Source organism: Bos indicus, chromosome 15, assembly GCF_029378745.1.
Source record: "Bos indicus isolate NIAB-ARS_2022 breed Sahiwal x Tharparkar chromosome 15, NIAB-ARS_B.indTharparkar_mat_pri_1.0, whole genome shotgun sequence".
NCBI classification, from domain to species: Eukaryota; Metazoa; Chordata; class Mammalia; order Artiodactyla; family Bovidae; genus Bos; species Bos indicus.
Window position 1 is genome coordinate 52231772 of NC_091774.1, and position 21652 is coordinate 52253423.

The window sequence follows — 21652 nt, forward strand, 5'->3', positions numbered from 1 at the left end:
TCAAAGATGGCTATCTTTTTCGGGGGGTGGGAAGAGGGGAGCAAATAATTTTTAATTTTCTTTCTTTCTGTTATGACTTCACTGAAGAATCATGCAGTGCTGCCAGCGCTGGAGGCAATCCTGCGTCTGTCTGTAAAGGCTGAACCTTTCCTCTCACCTTTGCTGTTTACTATGATCCCAGTGTTGTTTAGTCGCTCAGTCATGTCCAACTCTGCAAACCCATGGACTGCAGCCTGCCAGGCTCCTCTGTCCATGGGATTCTCCAGGCAAGAGTACTGGAGTGGGTTGCCATTTCTTTCAGTGTTAGCTTCAAAATAAAGAAACCCGCCATCTTTTCTCTGTTACAATTTTTGTTGTCAAATCATGGCTGCTGGATGTACCTTCTTTCTGAGTTCCGGTTTGTCTTCTTTTTTTAAAATTTTGGCTGCACTTGGTCTTCAATGCGGCATGTGGGCTCTTCATTGCAGTCTTTCTCTAGTTGTGGGTGAAGTGGGCTCAGTTGCTCTACAGTATGTGAGATCTTAGTTCCTAGACCAGGAATTGAACCCACTACCTCTGCATGGAAGCATGGAGTCTTAACCACTGGACTGGCAGGGAAATCCCTTGGTTTGCCTTTCTATCAAGTGGCCATCACCATGTCATCCATACCAGCAGCAGGAAGTCTATTCAGTTGTCCCCTTCACAGAAAAGATAAAAAGATTTTTGGCTCCTGCATTCAAAGACGGTTATCTAGAATAAACACATTGCCGGATAAAAAGCCAGGCCGCCTCCCTGCACTGAGGTTCTTTTGTTTTAGAGACGTTGGTTGAATTTGATAACTGTTTGGGTCACTTGTTTTTTCTCTTTCCATGCTTTAAATTTTTGTTCTCATGTTTTAAATTCACCAATAAACAGTGAGCCCATGAAAATCTAGGTCCCCCGCCTCAACCCCAATCAAAGCAGAACCCCAGGCTCACACGTGCTTCTGTCTCTCTACACATGACCTTGCTGTGTAGTCCCTGGTGCTGTGTGATTTCCAAGTCCTGTAAGTAACAAGCCTTAATTTTTTTCAAAGTTTCCCAATGGTTATTGCTGAATGGTGTCGCAATCATAATAAGAACCACAAGGGTTGGTCCAACCACAGCATTGCTTGATAGGCTGAGACCAACACAAAATGCCCCTCCATATCCTCAGGTCTCTCCTTTCCTCAATGCACTGAGGTATCTGATCAAATATCACCTCCCCTTACACTGTTTTAATTTTTCAGAGCAACATCACCAACTATCTCTTTTCTCTCCCCGCCTCTCCTCCTATTAGAATGTCAGCTTCATGAGAGCAGGGACTTTGGTTTGCTGTTTTAACTCCAACACCTAGAAGGGCCCAGCACGTGGTAGTCAGTCACTCAATTAACCTTGAATTGCTTTGTTGAATGAATCCCCACTGCCACCCTCCTGGTCCCAGAAGCCATCACCCCAGCCCTAGACTCCTGAAGCAGCTCCTAACTAGTCCACCTGGTTCTCCTCCTGCCCACACCCAACCCCTTCTGCACACACCAGCCAAGGGAATCTTTTAGAACTGCCTATTGAATTCCCTCCCCCGCTTAGAACTCTGCAATGATGAAATAATTTGATAATTCCTTGATCGGATAAGATTTTGTGGAAATAGTCCCTCTTGCGGGTATGAGTGCACACTGGAGGGCAATGTGATATCTCTCAAGGTAAATAATGTATGTATCTTTTGTCCCCACAATTTCAAATCCAGGAATTTATCCTCTAGATAGATTCTTCTTTTCCCCCATTGTTTTATAGTGTTTTATACATTTTTGAAATTCTGGTAAAATATACACAACAAAAAGCTTACCATTCCAACCATATTCATGTGTACTGCATTACAGTTCAGCTGCATTAAGTACATTCATATTGCTGTGAAACGATCACCACCATCCATCTACAGAACCTTTTACAAACATGTTATCTGCTTGTTTTTGGCTATGTTGGGTTTTCATTGCTGTGCAGGCTTTTCTCTAGCCATGGAGCTGCTGCTAGTGGGGTCTATTCTCTAGTTGTGGTGCTCAGGCTTCTTCTCATTGTGGTGGTTTCTCCTGTTGCAGAACACAGGCTCTAGGGCACTCGGGCTTCAGGAGTTGTGATACACGGGCTTAGTTGCTCTGTGGCATGGGAGTTCTTCCTGGATCAGAGATCAAACCCATGTCTCCTGAATTGGCAGGTGGATTCTTTACTACTGTGGCTCAGACGGTAAAGCGTCTGTCTACAGTGCAGGAGACCTGGGTTCAATCCCTGGGTCTGGAAGATTCCCTGGAGAAGGAAATGGCAACCCACTCCAGTACTCTTGCCTAGAAAATCCCATGCTCAGAGGAGCCTGGTGCAGGCTATTGTCCATAGGGTCACAAAGAGTTGGACACGACTGAGAAACCTCACTCTCTTTACTACTGAGCCATCAGGGAAGCCCTATAAAAACTTTTCATGAAAATTCTATATGCATTCACCTCTCCCCAAGCTTCTACTGACTACCATTCTACTTCTTGTCTCTAACAGTTTGACTATTCCACTTACCTCATGTAAGTGGAGCCATGCAGTATGTGTTCTTTTAATGACTGGCTTATTTCACTTAGCATAATGTTTTCAAGTTGTTTCCATGTTGTAGTATGTGCCAGAGTTTTCTTCTTTTTTAAGGCTGAACTCCATTTTTTAATTCCATTGTATGTATGGACCATATTTTATTTATCTATTCATTTGTTGATAGACCCTTGGGTTGCTTCCACCTTCTGGCTATTGTGGAGTAGTGAGGGTATGAAAATGAACATACAAATATCTGTTTCAATTCCTGCTTTCAATTCTTTTGGGTATATGCCCAGAAGTAGAATCACTGGATCATATGGTAATTCTATATTTAAATTTTTAAGGAACCACCATACTGTTTTAATCATTTTTATTTATTTATTTTTGGCGTGCTGAGTCTTTGTTGTTGTGCAAAAGCTTTCTCTCGCTGCGGCAAGTGGGGACTACTTGCTCTGGGGGCTAGTTGCACGTCGAGGGCTTTTCATTGCGGTGGCTTTTCTTGTCAGGGAATACAGACTCTAGGGCATTTGGACTTCAACAGCTGCGGTGCCTGGGCTCAATAGTTGAGGTTCCCTGGCTCAAGAAGAGCACAGACTCAGTAGCTATGTACACGGGCTGAGTTGCCCTGTGCAACGGCATGGGATCTCCCCAGACCAGGACTGAATCCATGTCTCCTGCTTTGGCAGGCAGATTCTTCACCACTGAGCCACCAGGGAAGCCCCACCTTGCCGCACCATTTTGAATTCCCTCTCCTCTACATAGATTCTTACATACAAAGATGGATAGATATGCAAGGACACTCACTACAGCACTGTCTCTAATAGTGAAAGAGTAGAAATCACTTAAAGTCAATGAAGTTATTTAATATAATCACATAGCTCTATATACACTGAAAAGGAATCATCTGTAGCATCTCTTGTTAAATGAGCAAAGTCAAGCATAAGAAAATTGAGGGTAACATTTTACTCCTGGGGACTGCCACCATACCATCCTGTTGCAAGACTGACCTATCCACTCTCCACAGTAGTCTGGTCTCCTAAGGTGCTGAGTGCACCTGGATGGTCAACTCAGAGCTGACCATCTGTTCATGGATGTGATGAGCAGGCATTTTGTTCCTGCCATAACCTTTGATCACCTACAATAGAAAGCCTTTGAGAGCAGTCATGCATAATGTGGGCTCCAGGGCAAAGCACACAAAAACCAATAGCTATAGCCGGAGGTGTCACAAGTCATCATGCCTTTCACCTAGAGGCTGCTGAGCACCAAGGACATTGATTAAAGACATTCAGGAGAACTGGATGAAGGTTGGTCTTGGCAGTTACCAGGGACTAGAGGAGACTATTTAGCATCACTGGCAAATCATCCAGCCCTGGCCTTGGCCATGACCTTGGAAGCTGGGATTGGAGGATGTAGGTTTCAAAGAACGTGATTCTACAAGTTCACTGGTGTTTGGACCCTGTGGGTGGGGTGGGGCAGGTCTTAACACTATCTGTAAATGTGCAGATGGAAATAACATGACTTTGGATACTGGTATAATTATGGGGGGAGGTGAAGACCCCACTTCTGTGATCAGCTGCCATGGAAATATTTGTCCAGAAACATTGTCAGGATTGAAGCAGCGTTGAGGAGCCAGTATTGTCTATGAAATCTATTCACTGCCTCACAAGGACGCATCAGAAAGCAATTGAGGCAGTGCTGATTTCTTCAATAATTCTTCAGTCCACTGTCTTAAAAGCATTGTGCAAAATACTCAAAGAAGGTAAATAAAACTGTGAATATGTAACTACTATGATTTGTAAACAGATTGGATTTAAAGATTAGTGTGATTATTTGTTTTTCCTCAATATCTTATTTTAGTAAAATAGATAGGCAAAGGGAATTTGCTGTAAGACTCAGGGAACTCAAACAGGAGCTCTGTGACAATCTAGCAAGGTGGGATGGGGAGGGAGATGGAATGGAAGGAGGGGACATGGGTGTACCTACAGACAAAAAAGAAGAATAGCTGAGGAATTCCCTGGTGCTCCAGTGGTTAAGACTGTGCTTCCACTGCAGGGGGGCATGAGTTAGATTCTGCAAGTTGCATGGTGTGGCCAAAAAAAAAAAAAGAATAATTGCTATGTGACTGTATGAGGGTTATAAGCTTAATAATTTGAGACCTTAAAAAAGGCAATACTATCATTGTGTTGCCATTTATCTATTGCTGCATAACAAACCATCTCATAACTATGTGGTTTATTGTTGCAGTCAAAACTGGATGTTAAAATAAGTGGATGAGAGTATTATGAGGATATTTACATTATGTCAAAGTATCTTCCCACCAAATACTGATTGTTCTCCAAGGGAAACTAATAATTATATGGTAGAAAAACCACCTTAACCAAATGATTAATAGCATTGCATACATCACGTGCCCCTCGATATGATGCACTGAGAAAGGGGTATTACTCCTCTGATTTTCTTGCCAAAATACATAATCTCAACTTAAACTATGAGAAAATATTAAGCAAGCCTAAATTGAGGCTACAAAATAATTGACCAGTATTCTTCAAAAGTGTTAGTCATAAAAGACAAAGATAGTTTGAGAAACTGTCCCAGATTGTAGGAGAATAAAGGAGACACAACAATTAAATGCAATCTGGACCAGAGAAGGGACATTGGTGGAAAAACAGGCAAATGAAACAAAGTTTGTAAATTAATTAATAGCACTGCATTAATGCCAGTTTCCTGACTTATTATGATTGTACTTGGGTTATGTGTCAGGTTATGTGTTAACATTTGAGCTAACAATTAAAAAGAGTATGGGAACTGTACTATTTTGCAACGATTATTACAAAATAGCAAGTTTACAAAATAAAATAAGCTTAATGGCTTACCACAATAGCTATTTTATAATATTTCAAGCTTTTGTGAGTCAGCAATTTTGGCAAGATTCAGCAGAAGAATTCTCTTCTCCACATGGCAGTGACTGAGATGGCTTGGTGGTATTCAGCTTGTGTCTGGGCTGCTCCTGAGCATCCAATGTGGTTTTATTCATGTGCTTGGCACTTGGGCAGGGATTGCAGGGAGGCTGGCCTCAACTGGGGCCCCCTCCTCTCTATGCAGTCCCTGGGCTTTGAAATGTGTCCTCTTCCTGCAGGGTAGTCCATCTTCTTACATGTTATCTCAGGGAACTAAGAGCTGGTATTCCAAAATGCAGAAAGTAGAAGGTGCCAATCCCTGTCTTGGTCAGTTCAGGTTGCTGTAACAGAATACCATACACTGCTGGGGCTTAAACAACCAAAATTAATTTCTCACAGTTCTTATCACAGAGAACAAACCTGACTCCATGCTGGAATCTCTTCCTTCTGCTCGGACTCTTGTGCTCTGTTGCCTGTTCTTAGTTATGCTGACCCTGCATCTTTGTAAAGAATATTGCCTATAACCTGAAATATATATGACAGCCCCTTCCTAAGGCTCTGACCTTTAAAGGTTTAACATTTTAGAGATAAAAAGTTTCAGAACAGAAAATAGTTGCTGGGACTTCCCTGATGTCCAGTGGTTAGGACTTCACTCTTTCACTACCAAGCCTTTGGTTCAGTCTCTGGTCAGTGAACTAAGATCCTACAAGCTGTGAGGTATAGCCAAAAAATAATTAATTTTTAAAAATTGCCTTATTGGAAATTTATAGGAACATTATTAACAGACTTTGGATAGCTGCAAAAACTAAGGATTCCTCAATCAAGAAGTTGCAACAACCAGCCATACTTCGTACCATCCCTTTTAGTATAAAAGAAGTTTGAGTTCAAACTCAAGTAAGATATTCTTTGGGACACTAGTAAACCGTCTTTGTCTGTTGATTTTTCATATAAAGTCTATATTCCTTGCCCCCCAAACTCGTCTTTTAATTTATTGTCTTATGCAGCAAGCAGTACGAGCTTGGACTTGGAAACATTTTGAAGGTTAGGAGTCCAAGGTCAGGATGACAGCACTGTCACGTTCTGGTGAGGGCCGTCTTCTGGGTTGCAGACTGCTGACTTAATGTATCCAGGCACAGTACAGAGCAGAATGAGGCAAGTTCTCTCCTGATTCTCATAAGGACACTAATCCCATAGAATCCTAATCACCTCCTCCAACCTCTCAGAGGCCCCACCCTCTAAAACCATGACATGGGAGGTAGGAGGTTTCAACACAGGAATTATGTTGTTGTTGGTCCATTGCTAAGTCCTATCTGACTCTTTGTGACCCCATGGACTGCAGCACGCCAGGCTCCTCTGTCCTGCACATTTTCCCAGAGTCTCCTCAAACTCATGTCCATTGAGTCGGTAATACCATCCAACCATCTCATCCTCTGTCGTCCCCTTCTCTTCCTGCCCTCAATCTTTCCCAGCATCAGGGTCTTTTCCAATGGGTCAGTTCTTCGTATCAGATAGCCAAAGTATTAGAGCTTCAACAACAATCCTTCCAGTGAATATTCAGGGTTGATTTCCTTTAGGATTGATTGGTTTGATCTCCTTGCAGTCCCTGGAGAGACACAAACATTCAATCCATAAGTCTCTTAAGGCCTGGAACTAGAAACTGGCAGTGTCACTTTCACTAAAATATTGGTCAGAGCAGTCATAGAGCCTATCTACATTCAAGTGAGGGGGACAGATAGACCTTACTTCTCAATGGTCAAATAATTGGTTCATTTTTTTTTTTTTAACCTATCACACATGGGAAAGAGATTAGATCAGTTATAACTCTTGGTTCTTGGCATTCTTTTCTTTTGGGGCCACGTGATACTGCTTATGGGATCTTAGTTCCCCAACCAGGACTTGAGCCTATGCCCTTGGCAGTGAAAGCAGAGTCCTAACCACTACACAGCAGGGAGTTCCCCTGGCATACTTTCATCACTGATCTGGGCATGGACTAATTTTATGTATTTGTTTCTTTCTTTATTTGCTTAGCTTTTCTCAAAAAGGCAAGGGAAAGCTTAGGTTATTCCTTTTTGTGTCATTTAGGATTTGCATACCTGCTTGATAACATGATTAGAGAGAACTGGTTGGAATGGGGTGACATGATACTCGTTTCTAAAGTATCATATTTCCCTTATTTGTATTATTTGGTAAAACTTAGCAGAACTAATTGTGGAAAATTCTTAAAGAGATGGGAATACCAGACCACCTAACCTGCCTCCTGAGAAATCTGTATGCAGGTCAAGAAGCAACAGTTAGAACTGGACATGGAACAACAGACTGGTTCCAAATAGGGAAACGAGTACATCAAGGCTGTATACTGCCTTTTAACTTATATGCGGAGTATATCATGTGAAATGCCGGTCTGGACAAAGCACAAGCTCCAATCAAGATTGCAGGGAGAAATATCAATAATCTCAGATAGGCAGACACCACCCTTATGGCGGAAAGTGAAGAACTAAAGAGCCGCTTGATGAAAGTGAAAGAGGATAGTGAAAAAGCTGGCTTAAAACTCAACATTCAAAAAGCTATGATCGTGGCATCTGGTCCTATCACTTCATGGTAAATAGATGGGGAAACAGTGGAAACAGTGACGGACTTTATTTTGGGGGCTCTAAAATCACTGCAGATGGTGACTGCAGCCATGAAATTAAAAGACGCTTATTGCTTGGAAGAAAACTATGACCAACCTAGACAGCATATTAAAAAGCAGAGCCATTACTTTGCCAACAAAAGTCTATCGAGTCAAAGCTTTGGTTTTTCCAGCAGTCATATATGGATGTGAGAGGTGAACTATAAAAGAAAGCTGAGTGCCGAAGAATTAATGCTTTTGAACTGTGGTGTTGGAGAAGACTCTTGAAAGTCCCTTGGACTGCAAGGAGATCCAACCAGTCAATTCTAAAGGAAATCAGTTCTGAATATTCATTGGAAGGACTGATGCTGAAGCTGAAACTCCAATATTTTGGCCACCTGATGCAAAGAACTGACTCCTTGGAAAAGACCCTGATGTTGGGAAAGATTGAGGGCAGGAGGAGAAGGAGAAGATAGAGGATAAGATGGTTGGCATCACTGACTCGATGGACATGAGTTTGAGCAAGCTTAGGGAGTTGGTAATGGACAGAGAAGTCTGATGTGCTGCAGTCCATGGGGTCACAAAGAATCAGACACGACTGAGTAACTGAACTGAACTGAGCAGAGCTAAAAAAAATAATTGTACAGTCAAAGAGGTTTTTGGAGAGAGAGGCTCAGACTTTCCTGGCTGTCCAGTGGTTAAGACTCCAAGCTTCTACTGCAGGGGGCCAAGGTTCAATCCCAGGACAGGGAACTAAGATCCCACATACCATGCTGGCTCAACCAAAAAAAAAAAAAAAAAAGACAGAGGTATTGAAAGAGAGGATCTAAAGATCACTATAAAAAGTAAACACAGTGTTACAGTGAAAACACATGGGCTTTGCAATTATACCCACTTGAGCTGAATCCTGACTCCTCTACTTTCAAGCTTTTGGAGATTCAGCTAATTCCAGAGCCTTGGTTTCCTCATCTTTATGTTGGGAATAATGTCAGCTTTGCAGGGTGATGTGAAGGTTACAAGACACAACAATGTAAGTAAAGCATTCATTATTTTAATTGATATAAAGTAGTTCTCAATATATGACTGCTAGTGTGGTTATGTACACTAATGTTTGTTGTTGTTCATTAGCTAAGTTGTGTCTGACTCTTGCAACCCTGTGAACTGCAGCATGCCAGGTTTCCCTGTCCTTCCCTAGCTCCCAGAGTTTGCACAAACTCATTGCCATTGAATTGGTGATGCCATCCAACCATCTCATCCTCTGTCATCCCCTTCTTTTGTCTTCAGTCTTTCCCAGCATCAGGGTCTTTTCCAGTGAGTCTGCTCTTTGCATCAGGTGGCCAAAGTGTTAGAGCTTCAGCAACAATCCTTCCAATGAATATTCAGGGTTGATTTCCTTTAGGATTGACTGGTTTGATCTCCTTGCAGTCCAAGGGATTCTTGAGAGTCTTCTCCAGCACCACAGTTTGAAAGCATCAGTTCTTTGGCGCTCAGTCTTCTTTATGGTTCAACTCTCACATCTGTACATGACTACTGGAAAAACCATAGCTTTGACTAGATGGACCTTTATTGGCAAAGTGATGTCTCTGCTTTTTAATACACTCTCTAGGTTTGCCATCCCTGGGTTGGGAAGCTCCCTGGAGAAGGAAATGGCTACCCACTCTAATATTCTTGCCTGGGAAATCCCATGGACAGAGGAACCTGGTGGGCTACAGTCCATGGGGTCACAAAGAGTCAGATATGACTGAGCAACTAATACATATAGTGAAAATATCTAAAAATGGGAAACATACTATCATTTGTGCATAAAAATGGAATATTTGTGGCATAAATGCAAAGAATTTCTCTGGCATTATACCCAAGGAACTAGCATGCTTGGTAGTCTTATGTTTATATTTTTGTAAATATGTGTATGGTATCCAAAACTGATATAAATAAGTATATATCTATAAATAAACTTTATACATTTATTTACATTTATATTTTATTTATATATATTTTATATATAAGTATACATAAATACTGGACAATGAAATGGCAACCCACTCCAGTGTTCTTGCCTGGAGAATCCCAGGGATGGAGGAGCCTGGTGGGCCACAGTCTATGGGGTCGCACAGAGTCGGACATGACTGAAGCGACTTAGCAGCAGCAGCAGCAGCATACATAAATACATGTATATTTCAAAAAGGTATATGTGTATTCACATGGTTCAAAAATCAAAACAGCACAGAAATTTTCATAGAGGAAAGACTCTAAGCCAATCCCTAAGCCAAAGTCCTCCCCCAAGCAACCACTTAAAATATTTTTTGTAGCATTCCAGAAGTCTCTTTCCCTCTTTTCCTTCCTTCTTTCTTTTTCTCTTTCTGCCCCCTCCCTCCGCCTGTTCCCTCCCTTCCTTCCTCCCTTCCTTTCTTTCTTCACTTTTTGCTTTGGCTGTGCTGTAAGGTTTTGCAAGATCACCAGGGAATTCCCTCCAGAATTTGTAAAGATGGATATTCTCTCTCCACCTTTTTTACACAAAAGATGCATGTTGCCCTTCTGCACCTTCTTCTTTTTTAAAAAATTGAAGTATTGTTGATATACAATATTAAATATTATGGGTGTACAATATGGTGATTTACAATTTTTAAAGGTAATAACGCCATTTATTGGAGAAGAAAATGGCAACCCACTCCGGTGTTCTTGCCTGGAGAATCCCATGGACAGAGGAGCCTGGTAGGCCATGGTCCATGGGGTCACAGAGTGTCGGACACAACTGAAGCAACCAAGCACTCACGCAAGCAAGCACGCACGCCATTCATAGCTATTATAAAATATTGCTAACATTTCCTATGCTTTACAATACATCCTCAAAGCTTATTTTATACATCATAACTTGCACCTCTTAGTCCCCTACCCCAAAATTGTTCCTTCTCCCTTCTCTCTCTCCATTGGTTAACACTAGTTTGCTCCCTATATCTGTGAGTCTATTTCTTTTTTGTTATATTCACTAGTTTGTTGTATTTTTTATTTTTTTAATTTTTTTTTTGGTCATGCCCTGAGGCATGTGGGATATGGGGCCTCAGTTCCCTGACCGGAGCCCTCTGCATTGGAAGGCAGAGTCTTAACCACTGACTGGTGGGGAAGTCCACGTGTGTCTCTCTCTATTAGATTTTTAAAGCACTTGTAAAATATTTATTCATTTATTTGGCTGCACTCAGAATCTTTAGGCATGTGACTACTCCAGTGGCAGCATGTGGGATCCAGCTCTCGGGGATCAAACCCATGCCTCACCCCAACTCCTATACTGGGAACGCAGAGTCCCAGCCACTGGACCACCAGGGAAGTCCCTGTGGGTATCTTTTGAATTAATGTTTTTGTTTTCTCAGGTATACATCCAGGAGTGGAATTTCTGGGTCATATGATAGTTCTATTTTTAGTTTTTTGAGAATCTTCCGTGCTGTTTTACACAGTGGTTGCACCAACTTACATTCCCACCAGCAATGTACACAGGTTCACTTTTCTCCACATCCTTGCACATCCTTTGTTATTTGTGTCCTTTCTGATAATAGCCATTCTGATGTATATTTCAGGGGAGAGGCGATATCTCATTGTGGTTTTGATTTGTATTTACCTGATGATTAGTGATGTTGAGCATCATGTGCCTGTTGGCCATCTGCAAGTTTTCTTTGGAGAAATAACTATTGTGGTCTTGCCTATTTAAAAAAAATTTTTTTTTGTATTTTTGCTGTCCAGTTGTAGGAGCTGTTTATATATTTTAGATATTAAACCCTTATCAGTTATATCATTCACAAATATTTCCTCTCATTCAGTAGGTTGGGTTTTGTTTCTCTCTTTGTTTTGGCTGCACTGCATAGCTTGCAGGATCTTAGTTCCCTGACCAGGGGTCAAACCCACGCCCTCTGTAATGGAAGCATGGAGTACTAACCACTGGACCGCCAGGAAATTCCCTCAGTAGGTTGTCTTTTCATTTCGTTGGTTGTTTCCTTTGCTGTGCAAACACTTTTAAATTTAATTAGGTCTAATTTATGTTTGCTTTTATTTCTTTTGCTTTAGGAGATAGAGCGAAAAAAATATTGCTGTGATTTATGTCAAAGAGTGCTAAACCTACATTTTCTTCTAGGAGTTTTATGGTTTCCAGTCTACATTTAGGTATTTAATCCATTTTGAGTTTTCTTTTTGGATATGGTGTTAGAGAATGTTCTAGTTTCATTCCTTTCCATGTAGGTGTCCAGTTTTCCCAGCACCACTTATTGAAGAGACTGTCTCTTCTCCATTGTATACTCTTGACTCCTTTGTCGTAGTTTAATTGACCGTAAGTGTATACACCTTTCTTTTGTCACTTAACAATGTACTTGGAAAGTTTTCCATATTCATACGTCAAGAGTTCTCTCAATCTTTTTCAACAGGTTAAATCCCACTGGGTGTGTATACCATAATTTAACTGGCTCTGAAATGAAAGGCAATTGAGCTGTTTCCTAGACAAAGCCTCTAGACTTCGCTGACTGAGCGGTTGACCAAGCAGTCTGCACAGGCTTATAAAAGAGAGGGGAGACACTCTCCTATCCCAGGTAGGCTGAGGGCAGAGGTAAGAGCAGGACAGGGAGGAAAAGTACGGATGGGAAGTAGGAGGTGAGAGGCAAGATGGGGGCTCCCCTGGTGTCCTGGGAGGGCTTTTCCTCTGGTGCCTCCACCACCCACTGCTCTGGCTCAGTTTCTCCTCCACATTCTCCTTACTTCTTGGCCTTCCCCAAGGTCTAGTCCTTACTCTGCCCAGGGAACTTCCCAAGACCTCTCAGTGGGGGTTGCAGAGGGTTGTTGAGGTGTAAGGACCTGAGGTTTAGCTCTCACTAGGGCTTCCCTGATAGCTCAATTGGTAAAGAATCTGCCTGCCATGCAGGAGACCCTGGTTTGATCCCTGGGTCAGGAAGATTTCCTGGAGAAGGATTAGGCAACCCACTCCAGTATTCTTGCCTGGAGAATCCCCATGGACGGAGGAGCCTGGGGGTCTACAGTCCATGGGGTTGCAAAGAATTGGACATGACTGAGCAACTAAGCACAGCACAGCACAGCTTTCCATATAGCCTTCTCGCTACTCTCAGCTCCCTTGGCACAGGCTCCGGAACCTTAAGCAAGAACTGAATGGTTCAATGGCCTTCATCTGGCCACTGGTCAGCTTCCCTGTTTACTCCGCTGGCAATCTCTTGGCTCCTAAACTTAGGTTGCTTCGGGCTAGTTGGGATGGGATGAGGAAGCAGAAGCAAAGGCTGGCTGACACCCCTCCTCTCACTCAACAACCCCATCAGCAGATTATGCCCCATGGTTCCTGTTATGCAGGACCCTCTGATTGTGGGTGAAATACTGTTTGGCAAAACCGGAAGGGGATGTCTAGAGAGGGGTGGTGGCTCCCTCCACGTCACAGAGCTAGTGTTGAAATGTCCTCAGGTGGGGGTGGATTCCTACCACTTGGTCCAGACCTCTACAGGCCCTTCATCGCTCAGCTCATTGGTGAAGTGGGGAAAGCCAGGTGAGGAGGCCAGATCTGGGTTTGGGAGGGAGACAAGAAATCTGACCAAGAGTCTTATGGTGGCTTCCTGGCAGGAGTGAGTGGTCATGGCTTGGCAGATGACACAGTTGCTGCTTCTGGCTTTGGTGGCTGCTGCATGGGGTGCCCAGGCCCCCAGAACTCCACGGGCCAGGACAGACCTACTTAATGTCTGCATGGATGCCAAGCACCACAAGGCAGAACCAGGCCCAGAGGACAGTCTACATGAGCAGGTGAGGATGGGGTGGGGTCTGGGGTAGGGGAGAGGGAAGACCCCCAAAAAGGGAGAAGTTAGGGTGATGGGAAGATCAGCTTTGGGAGTGATGGAGGCAGGAGGGTGGCAGGGAGGTGATCCTGGTGGACCTCTCCTAGGAGGTCACTACAGCACTGGGAGGACTATTTATCTAGCGCCCTCTATGGGTCAAGTGTTTTCCTCACACCTTGTCTGTGAATACCTACTTGGTAGGTGGTAGGAAGGAAATGGCAACCCACTCCAGTGTTCTTGCCTGGAGAATCCCAGCGACGGGGGAGCCTGGTGAGCTGCTGTCTATGGGGTCACACAGAGTCGGACACGACTGAAGCGACTTAGCAGCAGCAGCAGCAGGTGGTCTCTATTTATACAAATGAGGAAATAGGCCCAGAGAAGGCACAGGTAGACATGGGAACTCAGAATCCAGCCGGGAGAGGGACTGGTGGTAACTTTCCCAACCTGCACTATGTGCAGCCCATGGAGCTCAAAGTCAAGGTAGGAGAGACAGGTCCCTCATGGTCACCATGTAACAAAGAACTACAAATAGGCCAGGTCCTCACCTCCATTAGGTCCTGATGAGAAAGTGGCAAATCAGATACGCTGGGAAGACTTCCAAGTAAAGAGGCCATTGGCTTGGCCTTGGAGGTTGAGTAAGAGTTTTCCAGGAAGACAAAGCAGGAAAAGGCAGCCTAGCAGAGGACGGTGTGTACACAGGTTGGAGGGTGACAGCATGCGTGGTGCCAAGTCCAGTGTGGCCAGAGCCAAGAACACTGCGGCCCGCAGAGAAGGGGAGGTGAGGCTGGTCTCAAGGGAAGATCCCTAAAGCAGCTCAGGGACTCTGAGCTTGAAGTTGAACTCCAGGCTCATGAGAAATGCGGGTATCTTATCCCCTCTGGTCTCTCCCTCGGCTCCCTACAAGCCTTCACACTGCTGGGGGTGCTGCAGTGTCCCCAGGGAAAGGCTGGCATGGACTGTCTCCAGGGTCTTCAAGTGAAGAGAGGGAAGTTCAGCAGCCCATGACTTCTGAGCTATTTCCAACAGTTCATTTGCTAGTAAAATACCCATAACATAAAATTTGCCATTTACGCATTTCTAAGCGTGCAATGCTGTGGCATTAGGTAGATTCACACGCAAACCTCACCACCATCACCACCATCCACCTCCAGAATGTTTTCATCTTCCAAAACTGAAAGTCCATATGCACCACCGCATTTTTAGGATTTTTTAAGTTTTAAAGGGGGCTTTAAAGAACCTTTAGTAGCACTTCCTCTTTGCCAAGAAATGGTGCGCAGATCTTTGAGGAAGACAGGTGACTGCAATTCAGAGGGACGTAGGCTATGTGAGAGTGGCCGGTTTTCTAGAGCCTCTCCAAAACGGGCCAGGAAGTATTTTTCATTACATGTATTAATCCTTTCAGAGGAGGAAACCACTGACCCTGGCTGGCAGGTCAGGGATGCAGTGGATGGGGTCTTGCAAGTTGACCAGGATTTGGGCATCTGAGGAACGGTATGCACAAAAAGCTAGGGAAGCCTGGAAGCAGGCTCTGCGGCAGCAGCTCCGGGCATGGGCTTGGTTATTGGAGAGGAATCAATTTGGCTCCGCCATCAAGGACTTTCCTTAGTTTCTCCTGAGTGTCCGGAGCCATCACAGCTGCCCCCTCACTTGAGCCTGCATGCTAGAGTTCATCTCAGACATTTCAAGCGTCATGATCACTCAGCTCCTGACTCCCAGCCCACGGCAATTCCTAAAAACCACAATCACTTCTCCCATCTTGTGTATGTGTGCTAAGTCGCTTCAGTCGTGTCCAGCTCTGTGTGAACCACTGAACTGTAGCCCACCAGGCTCCTGTGTCCGTGGGACTCTCCAGGCAAGAATACTGGAGTGGGTTGCTGTGCCCTCCTCCAGGGGATCTTCCCAACTCAGGGATTGAACCTGTGTCTCTTATATCTCCTGCATTGGCAGGGGGGTTCTTTCCCACTAGCACCACTTGGGAAGCCCCTGCTACCTTCTTACCTGCCTTGAATTTACCTCTCCAGGATTGCCTCCCACATTTAGTCCCATGGCCCATGGCCGGGCCATGTGTGGGTCACTGCCACTCTGCGCCTCTCTTCTTTCAAGACCTACCAGGAGTCCCCTCACCTGGGCTTCCAGACCCTGAAAGAGCCAGACCAGTCCCCTTTCCTCCACCCCCCACCACAACCTGAGTCCAGGATTCCCCTCTCCTCTCTGTCCTGAGTTAAAACCTTAACCTTACCATCCACCAAGGGTGCCGCTTCCTTAAACTCTGTAAAACTGGAGTAATGGTCTTTCGACTGGGACCATTATCTTCAGTAAGAGAAGATAAAGTGCAAGAATCTCAGGGACTTTGCATCTGCTCTTTTCTGTGCCCCCAGTGTTCTCTGTATCCCCCCTCCCTGCCCCTCACTAAAACCATAAGCTCAAGGAGGGCAGAGATTTGATCTATTTTGTTCATTACAGTATACTCATCAGCCAGCACAGTGCCTGCACTCAGTTAATACCAGCTCGGTGCAAAATGAATAATATAAATAACCCAGATAACGTGAAATAACTTTGTAAACAGTTTAGAGATGTACAAATAATAATGTCCCCCCAGATGATGATTCCCCAGATCTCCCACGTCCCCTGTGTTACTTTCTGTTAGAAGGTCAGTATTATTACTGCCTCTACCCCAAAATGAGGGCTCTCAAGTCCAGGCTCAGGGGCAGCCTCCCCAGCGAGTGATCCTCTGGATGATCTACCCGAGGCAGAGGAGCCAGAATATGGAGATGGCCACGGTGGCTCAAGGACTTAGCCCCACGTCTTCCCCTCCACAGTGCAGCCCCTGGAGGAAGAATGCCTGCTGCTCTGTCAACACCAGCATAGAAGCCCATAAGGACATTTCCTACCTGTACAGATTCGACTGGGACCACTGCGGCAAGATGGAGCCTGCTTGCAAGCGCCACTTTATTCAGGACACCTGTCTCTACGAGTGCTCACCTAATCTGGGGCCCTGGATCCGGGAGGTATGGGCACCAGCCCCACAGACAGGAGCTTCAGCAGAGGGCAGAGTCCACTGGTCACTTGCAGGGAGGGTGTGGTTCATGAATTCTGGTCTGAGGGTGATAGAGGCATCGCCCCCACCTCCCCAACCCTGGACCCCATCAAGGCTATAGCAGCTGAGATCCCTGACAGACTGGCTCCCTCCCTCCCCTGACCCCTCCAGGTTAACCAGAGGTGGCGCAAAGAGCGGGTGCTGGGTGTGCCCCTGTGCAAAGAGGACTGTCAGAGCTGGTGGGAAGACTGCCGCACCTCCTACACCTGCAAGAGCAACTGGCACAAGGGCTGGAACTGGACCTCAGGTGAGGACTGGGGGGTGTGGGGAGTGGGAGGGGGAGCTGGGGGTGTGGAAGGGTTTATGGAGATTTGCGGTTGTGGGGTTGGTGGAGCAAGAGATGGTTCTGGACCTAGTGGCTACAGGTCTTCCATCCTCCCCACAGGGTACAACCAGTGCCCAGTGAAAGCTGCCTGCCACCGCTTTGACTTCTACTTCCCGACGCCTGCTGCTCTGTGCAATAAAATCTGGAGTCACTCCTACAAGGTCAGCAATTACAGCCGGGGCAGCGGCCGCTGCATTCAGATGTGGTTCGACCCCTTCCAGGGCAACCCCAATGAGGAGGTGGCGAGATTTTATGCTGAGAACCCTACTTCTGGGTCCACACCCCAGGGGATCTGACCCCTCCTGCTCAACTTGACCCAGATGCTGCCACTCTGGCTCCTTAACTAAGCTGTTCTCGCTGCCGACACCTGAACATCTTCCTTACCTGCACCCAACCTGGGTGATTATCTCAGTTCAACCCAGCTCCACTCTCTCAGACGAGGAGGACTCATAATACCTTGGTCATTGTTTCCTGATCCAAAACCCTATGGGGATCCTCTGAGAGTTTATTCTAATAAATATATCCATGTGTGTACTGTATTTTATAAATAATTTGGGGATGAGTGGGTTGGGAGGTGGTAGGCATGCCTTATTGCTCCATCCTTCCTGTTGAGAGGTCCCAAAAGGGACTGGGCTAGCATGAAGTTCATCAGCAAGCAGAGGGTGGAAGTTCATCCTTAGCCTGGGGCTCTTCTGCACTGGCCTGCCCCCTCCTATACCACAAGAGAACAAGAGAATTGGTGGAGGGAAGCTGGGGAGAGACTGGCAGATGAGTTATTGGCTCCTGAAGTTTCTTTCCCTTTCCTTCCCTTACTAGATGTGGGCTGGGAAGGAGATATTGGTGGGCAGACCCTCATGAGGAAAGCTTGCATTGTCTCAGTTTCGTTTTTGTTTTGTTTTGTTTTTTCGTTTTTGTTTTTAATGACAATTCTACAGTGAATAACAATATACATAGTAGAATGCTATACTGTTGGATTCCAGAAGAGGGATTGCTGGGTCAAGGAGCATTTGGATTTATAATTTTGATAGTTATAATTCTACAGGGGTTGTATCAATGGGGCCCCCACCAGCAATGTACGAGTGCCTTATTTCCCCATCATGTGGTCAACCCAGTAGAGCGTCACACTTTGAATGTTCTACTAAGCTGATTTTCTTCTAAACTGATAGGTGGGATAAAGGGCGTCTCAGTAGAGTTTTTCACTGGCCATGTTTCTTACCACGAGAACAAGGTTTCTGAGATCTTTCCATATTGATCTACAGAGACTAGTTCATTCTGTTTCATTGCTGGGCAATATTCCATTCTATGTATTGATCACACTTAATTCATTCACTTACTGATGGACATTTGAGGGAGGGAGGTTCATTCTTTTATGGCCTTGACATCTTTGAAAGTTATTTTGTAGAATAACTCTCAGTTTGGGTTTATCTGACTGAGGTTCTGCACTTTGGACATGAATATCCTGAAAGCAATTTTGTGTGCTCTTGATGCATCGTGGTGGCGGGGGGCATAGGTGTCAGGTTGGCCCAATCCTGAGGACGTTAACTGGTTGGGATTGGGTCTGCCGGGTTTCTCCATTACTTTCCCCCTTTTTGTAATTAATAAGTATGTTGTAGGTAGATATTTTGAGGATGGCAAATATCCTATTCATCATCAAACTTTCACCCTGGAATTTTACTATCTGATGGACGCTTTTTAAAAAATGAAAACAAATACCGAAAAAATGTTTTATTTTTGTGACACCCCCCTCTCCAACCCTTTAAATGCTTTCCCATGGTATCTGCTGGAAAAACCAAACTCCTTCAGTGGCCCAGAAGTCCCCTCCTCTCTGGGTTCCTAGAATGTTCTTGTATATTCTGCAGGCTGACTCACTGTGTTCAGTTGAGCTTCCTAGAATGTTTTGATACTCTGCAGGCTGACTTCTTGTAGCCACTTAGAGTTCATCCTATGATTAATTCCTCAAAAAGAGTCAGACACGACTTAGCACGACAAACGACTTCTGACAACCCAACCAAAAGAACTTCTCACCTGGGTACTTTCTCATCACATCACGGGTCCTCTTGTATAGATATCAATTCGCTGTGCTTATTGTCTGACTTTCCCTACAAAACATACACACGTTAAGGCAAAGGCTGTGTCTATGTCATTTTGTGTCGGATCCCCTGGCCCTGGGTCAGTGCCTCGCACAGAGGAGGTGCTTAGGAAGCAAAGGAATCCATGCACTCAGTCTGTCGGTCAACAGATGCCTTCTGGCTGTGTCAGCCGACACGTAGGCAACTAAGTGCCTTGTACTCTCTGGTGGGGGCAGACAGACAGACCTGATAACTGACAACTCTTAGCACACTGAGCTGAGGGTTTGCTCCAGGGGAGCACAGAGTGTGGCGCAGTTCTGTGGAAGCCCAGAAAGGTGAGGGAAGGTTTCCAGAGAGAGCGTAGTGTTGACCAAGCAGATTAGGCAGGAGGAATGACATTTCCTGGAGAAGGTTCAAGAAGTACAAAGGCTTAGGAGGTGATAGAAGCACGAGGAGAATTTCTAGGTGGCTAAGATAGAAGTTAAGAGGACAAGGGCAGGAAATGAGGCCAGAGAAGAAACACTGGATCTGCAGTCCTCAGACTCTGATGCCTTCACAGTGCTCTCCTTTCTTTGTGAAAGAAACCAGGCTTGGAATCAGACTCAGTTCTGAATCCTAGCCCCTCTTTGCTGCCTGGGAACTATATTTTTCTCAACTATGAGGATGGGTGGTAAGCAATTGCATATGATGCTGGCTCGCACTCAGGAAAAGCTCCAGCTTCTCCCATCCCCCCTCCCTACAGCCCAGAGCCCCTACCCATGCAGGGCCAAAGACCTTCCTGTTATTTTTGTCTGGTCACAGAGTAGCCTTCAGTTTGGGGTCCACAAGGATGCTGACGGCTAACTTGGCTGATATTAAGCTTGTAATCCAGGTGGATACTCTCAGGATCGGCTTCACAGTGGCTGTTTGACTGTGTCCCTGCCTGTTGGCCAGGTGGTCTGAGCACTGGGGTCTCAGATTCAGAGCTCGGCATGAGATTCAGCAAGGGCAGGGACTCCTCATGGATTAGAACTCATGGGTCCAACTTACCTCCCACTTGCCAGTCTCTTCTTCTGAACCCCTGAGTTCTCAGGGGTCAAACATCACTCCTGAGTAGATGGACTATCAGTTCAGTTCAGTTCAGTCCAATCACTCAGTTGTGTCCAACTCTTTGCGACCCCATGAACTGCAGCACGCCAGGCCTCCCTGTCCATCACCAACTCCCGGAGTTCACCCAAACTCATGTCCATCAAGTCGGTGATGCCATCCAGCCATCTCATCCTCTGTTGTCCCTGTCTCCTCCTGCCCCCAATCCTTCCCAGCATCAGAGTCTTTTCCAATGAGTCAGCTCTTCGCATGAGGTGGCCAAAGTATTGGAGTTTCAGCTTCAACAGCAGTCCTTCCAATGAACACCCAAGACTGCTCTCCTTTAGGATGGACTGGTTGGATCTTCTTTGCAGTCCGAGGGACTCTCAAGAGTCTTCTCCAACAACAGAGTTCAAAAGCATCTATAAAGTCCAATTTATAATCAACTTCTGGTGCAGGGGCAGAGAATGGGGGACAGGGAAAGTCCATCCTGATGAACACATACGTGAGTGTGTGTGCTCAGTCCTGTCCATTTCTTTTGCAAACCCCTGGCCTATAGTCTGCCAGGCTCTTCTATCCATGGGAATTCCCAGACAAGAATACTGGGGTGGGTTGCCATTTCCTACTCCAGGGGATCTTCCCAACCCAGGGAGAGAACTGGTGTCTCCTGTGTGTCCTACATTGGCGGGCAGATTCTATACCACTGCGCCACCTGGGAAGCCCTTAGATGAGTGTATAGGAGAATGCTTTGGGGCATTCCTGGACACATGGCCATGCTTCTCCAATCAGGAGAAGGCTGAGTTGGGCTTGTAAAGCCAGGAGGGATGTCTGGGGGTCCTAGCTGCCTTCTACCTGCTCAGGTGTTCAGAGGGCTTAGTCCTCCCAGCTTGTCTGTCACAAGATTCAGGAATGGCTCACTCTGCGGGAGAGGGAAAGCAGGGCACAAGATGGGGGTCTCCTGGGAGTCCATTTCTTCCCTCCTCCCTGCATTGGACTCAATTTCTTTGCAGGCCTATAGGGCTTTCCTTCTTGGCTGATTCTCCTCCAGTAATCCAGCTGCCTCTTCTGGCTCCCAGCTCCCCACTTCCTTGCTCCATGGGCCCAGACCGGTGCCCTTTACAAGCATTTTTTTTTTTTTTTAACTGAGACCTTTTTTAAAATTTTTGTTAATTTTTTGGCTACAGTAGGTCTTTGTTGCTGTGCTCAGGCTTTCTCTAGTTGCAGCG

The 21652-nt window shown here is 45.4% G+C and overlaps 1 protein-coding gene and 1 long non-coding RNA gene across 5 annotated transcripts; one reads left to right on the forward strand and one right to left on the reverse strand.

Annotated features, from left to right (window-relative positions):
* Positions 1 to 2914: 2914 nt before the first annotated feature.
* On the reverse strand, positions 2915 to 14830 carry LOC139187332 (uncharacterized). Its single transcript, XR_011570882.1, has 2 exons — positions 14416 to 14830; positions 2915 to 7058 (listed from the first exon to the last, which is right to left on the reverse strand). It is a non-coding gene; the product is annotated as an uncharacterized lncRNA (long non-coding RNA).
* LOC109569920 (folate receptor alpha) lies at positions 12479 to 17831 on the forward strand. Of its 4 annotated transcripts, XM_019975708.2 has the most exons (6): positions 12524 to 12631; positions 13506 to 13587; positions 13662 to 13838; positions 16690 to 16878; positions 17079 to 17214; positions 17353 to 17831. In XM_019975708.2, the coding sequence occupies exons 3-6, from the start codon at positions 13674 to 13676 to the stop codon at positions 17586 to 17588; spliced, it is 726 nt and encodes a 241-aa protein (XP_019831267.2). In that variant the 5' UTR covers positions 12524 to 12631; positions 13506 to 13587; positions 13662 to 13673; the 3' UTR covers positions 17589 to 17831. The 4 variants fall into 4 exon arrangements, with proteins under 4 accessions (XP_019831270.2, XP_019831267.2, XP_019831268.2 ...); XM_019975711.2 differs by lacking the exon at positions 13506 to 13587 and having other exon boundaries at positions 12479 to 12631; XM_019975709.2 differs by lacking the exon at positions 13506 to 13587 and having other exon boundaries at positions 12525 to 12692.
* The last annotated feature ends 3821 nt before the right edge of the window (positions 17832 to 21652 follow it).

Coding starts and splice junctions, on each gene's coding strand:
- LOC109569920 (XM_019975711.2), top strand. CDS start 13,674: ATGGCTTGGCAGATGACACAGTTGCTGCTTCTGGCTTTGGTGGCTGCT. Junction 13,839..16,689: donor AGGACAGTCTACATGAGCAG/GTGAGGATGGGG, acceptor TCCCCTCCACAG/TGCAGCCCCTGGAGGAAGAA. Junction 17,215..17,352: donor GGGCTGGAACTGGACCTCAG/GTGAGGACTGGG, acceptor TCCTCCCCACAG/GGTACAACCAGTGCCCAGTG.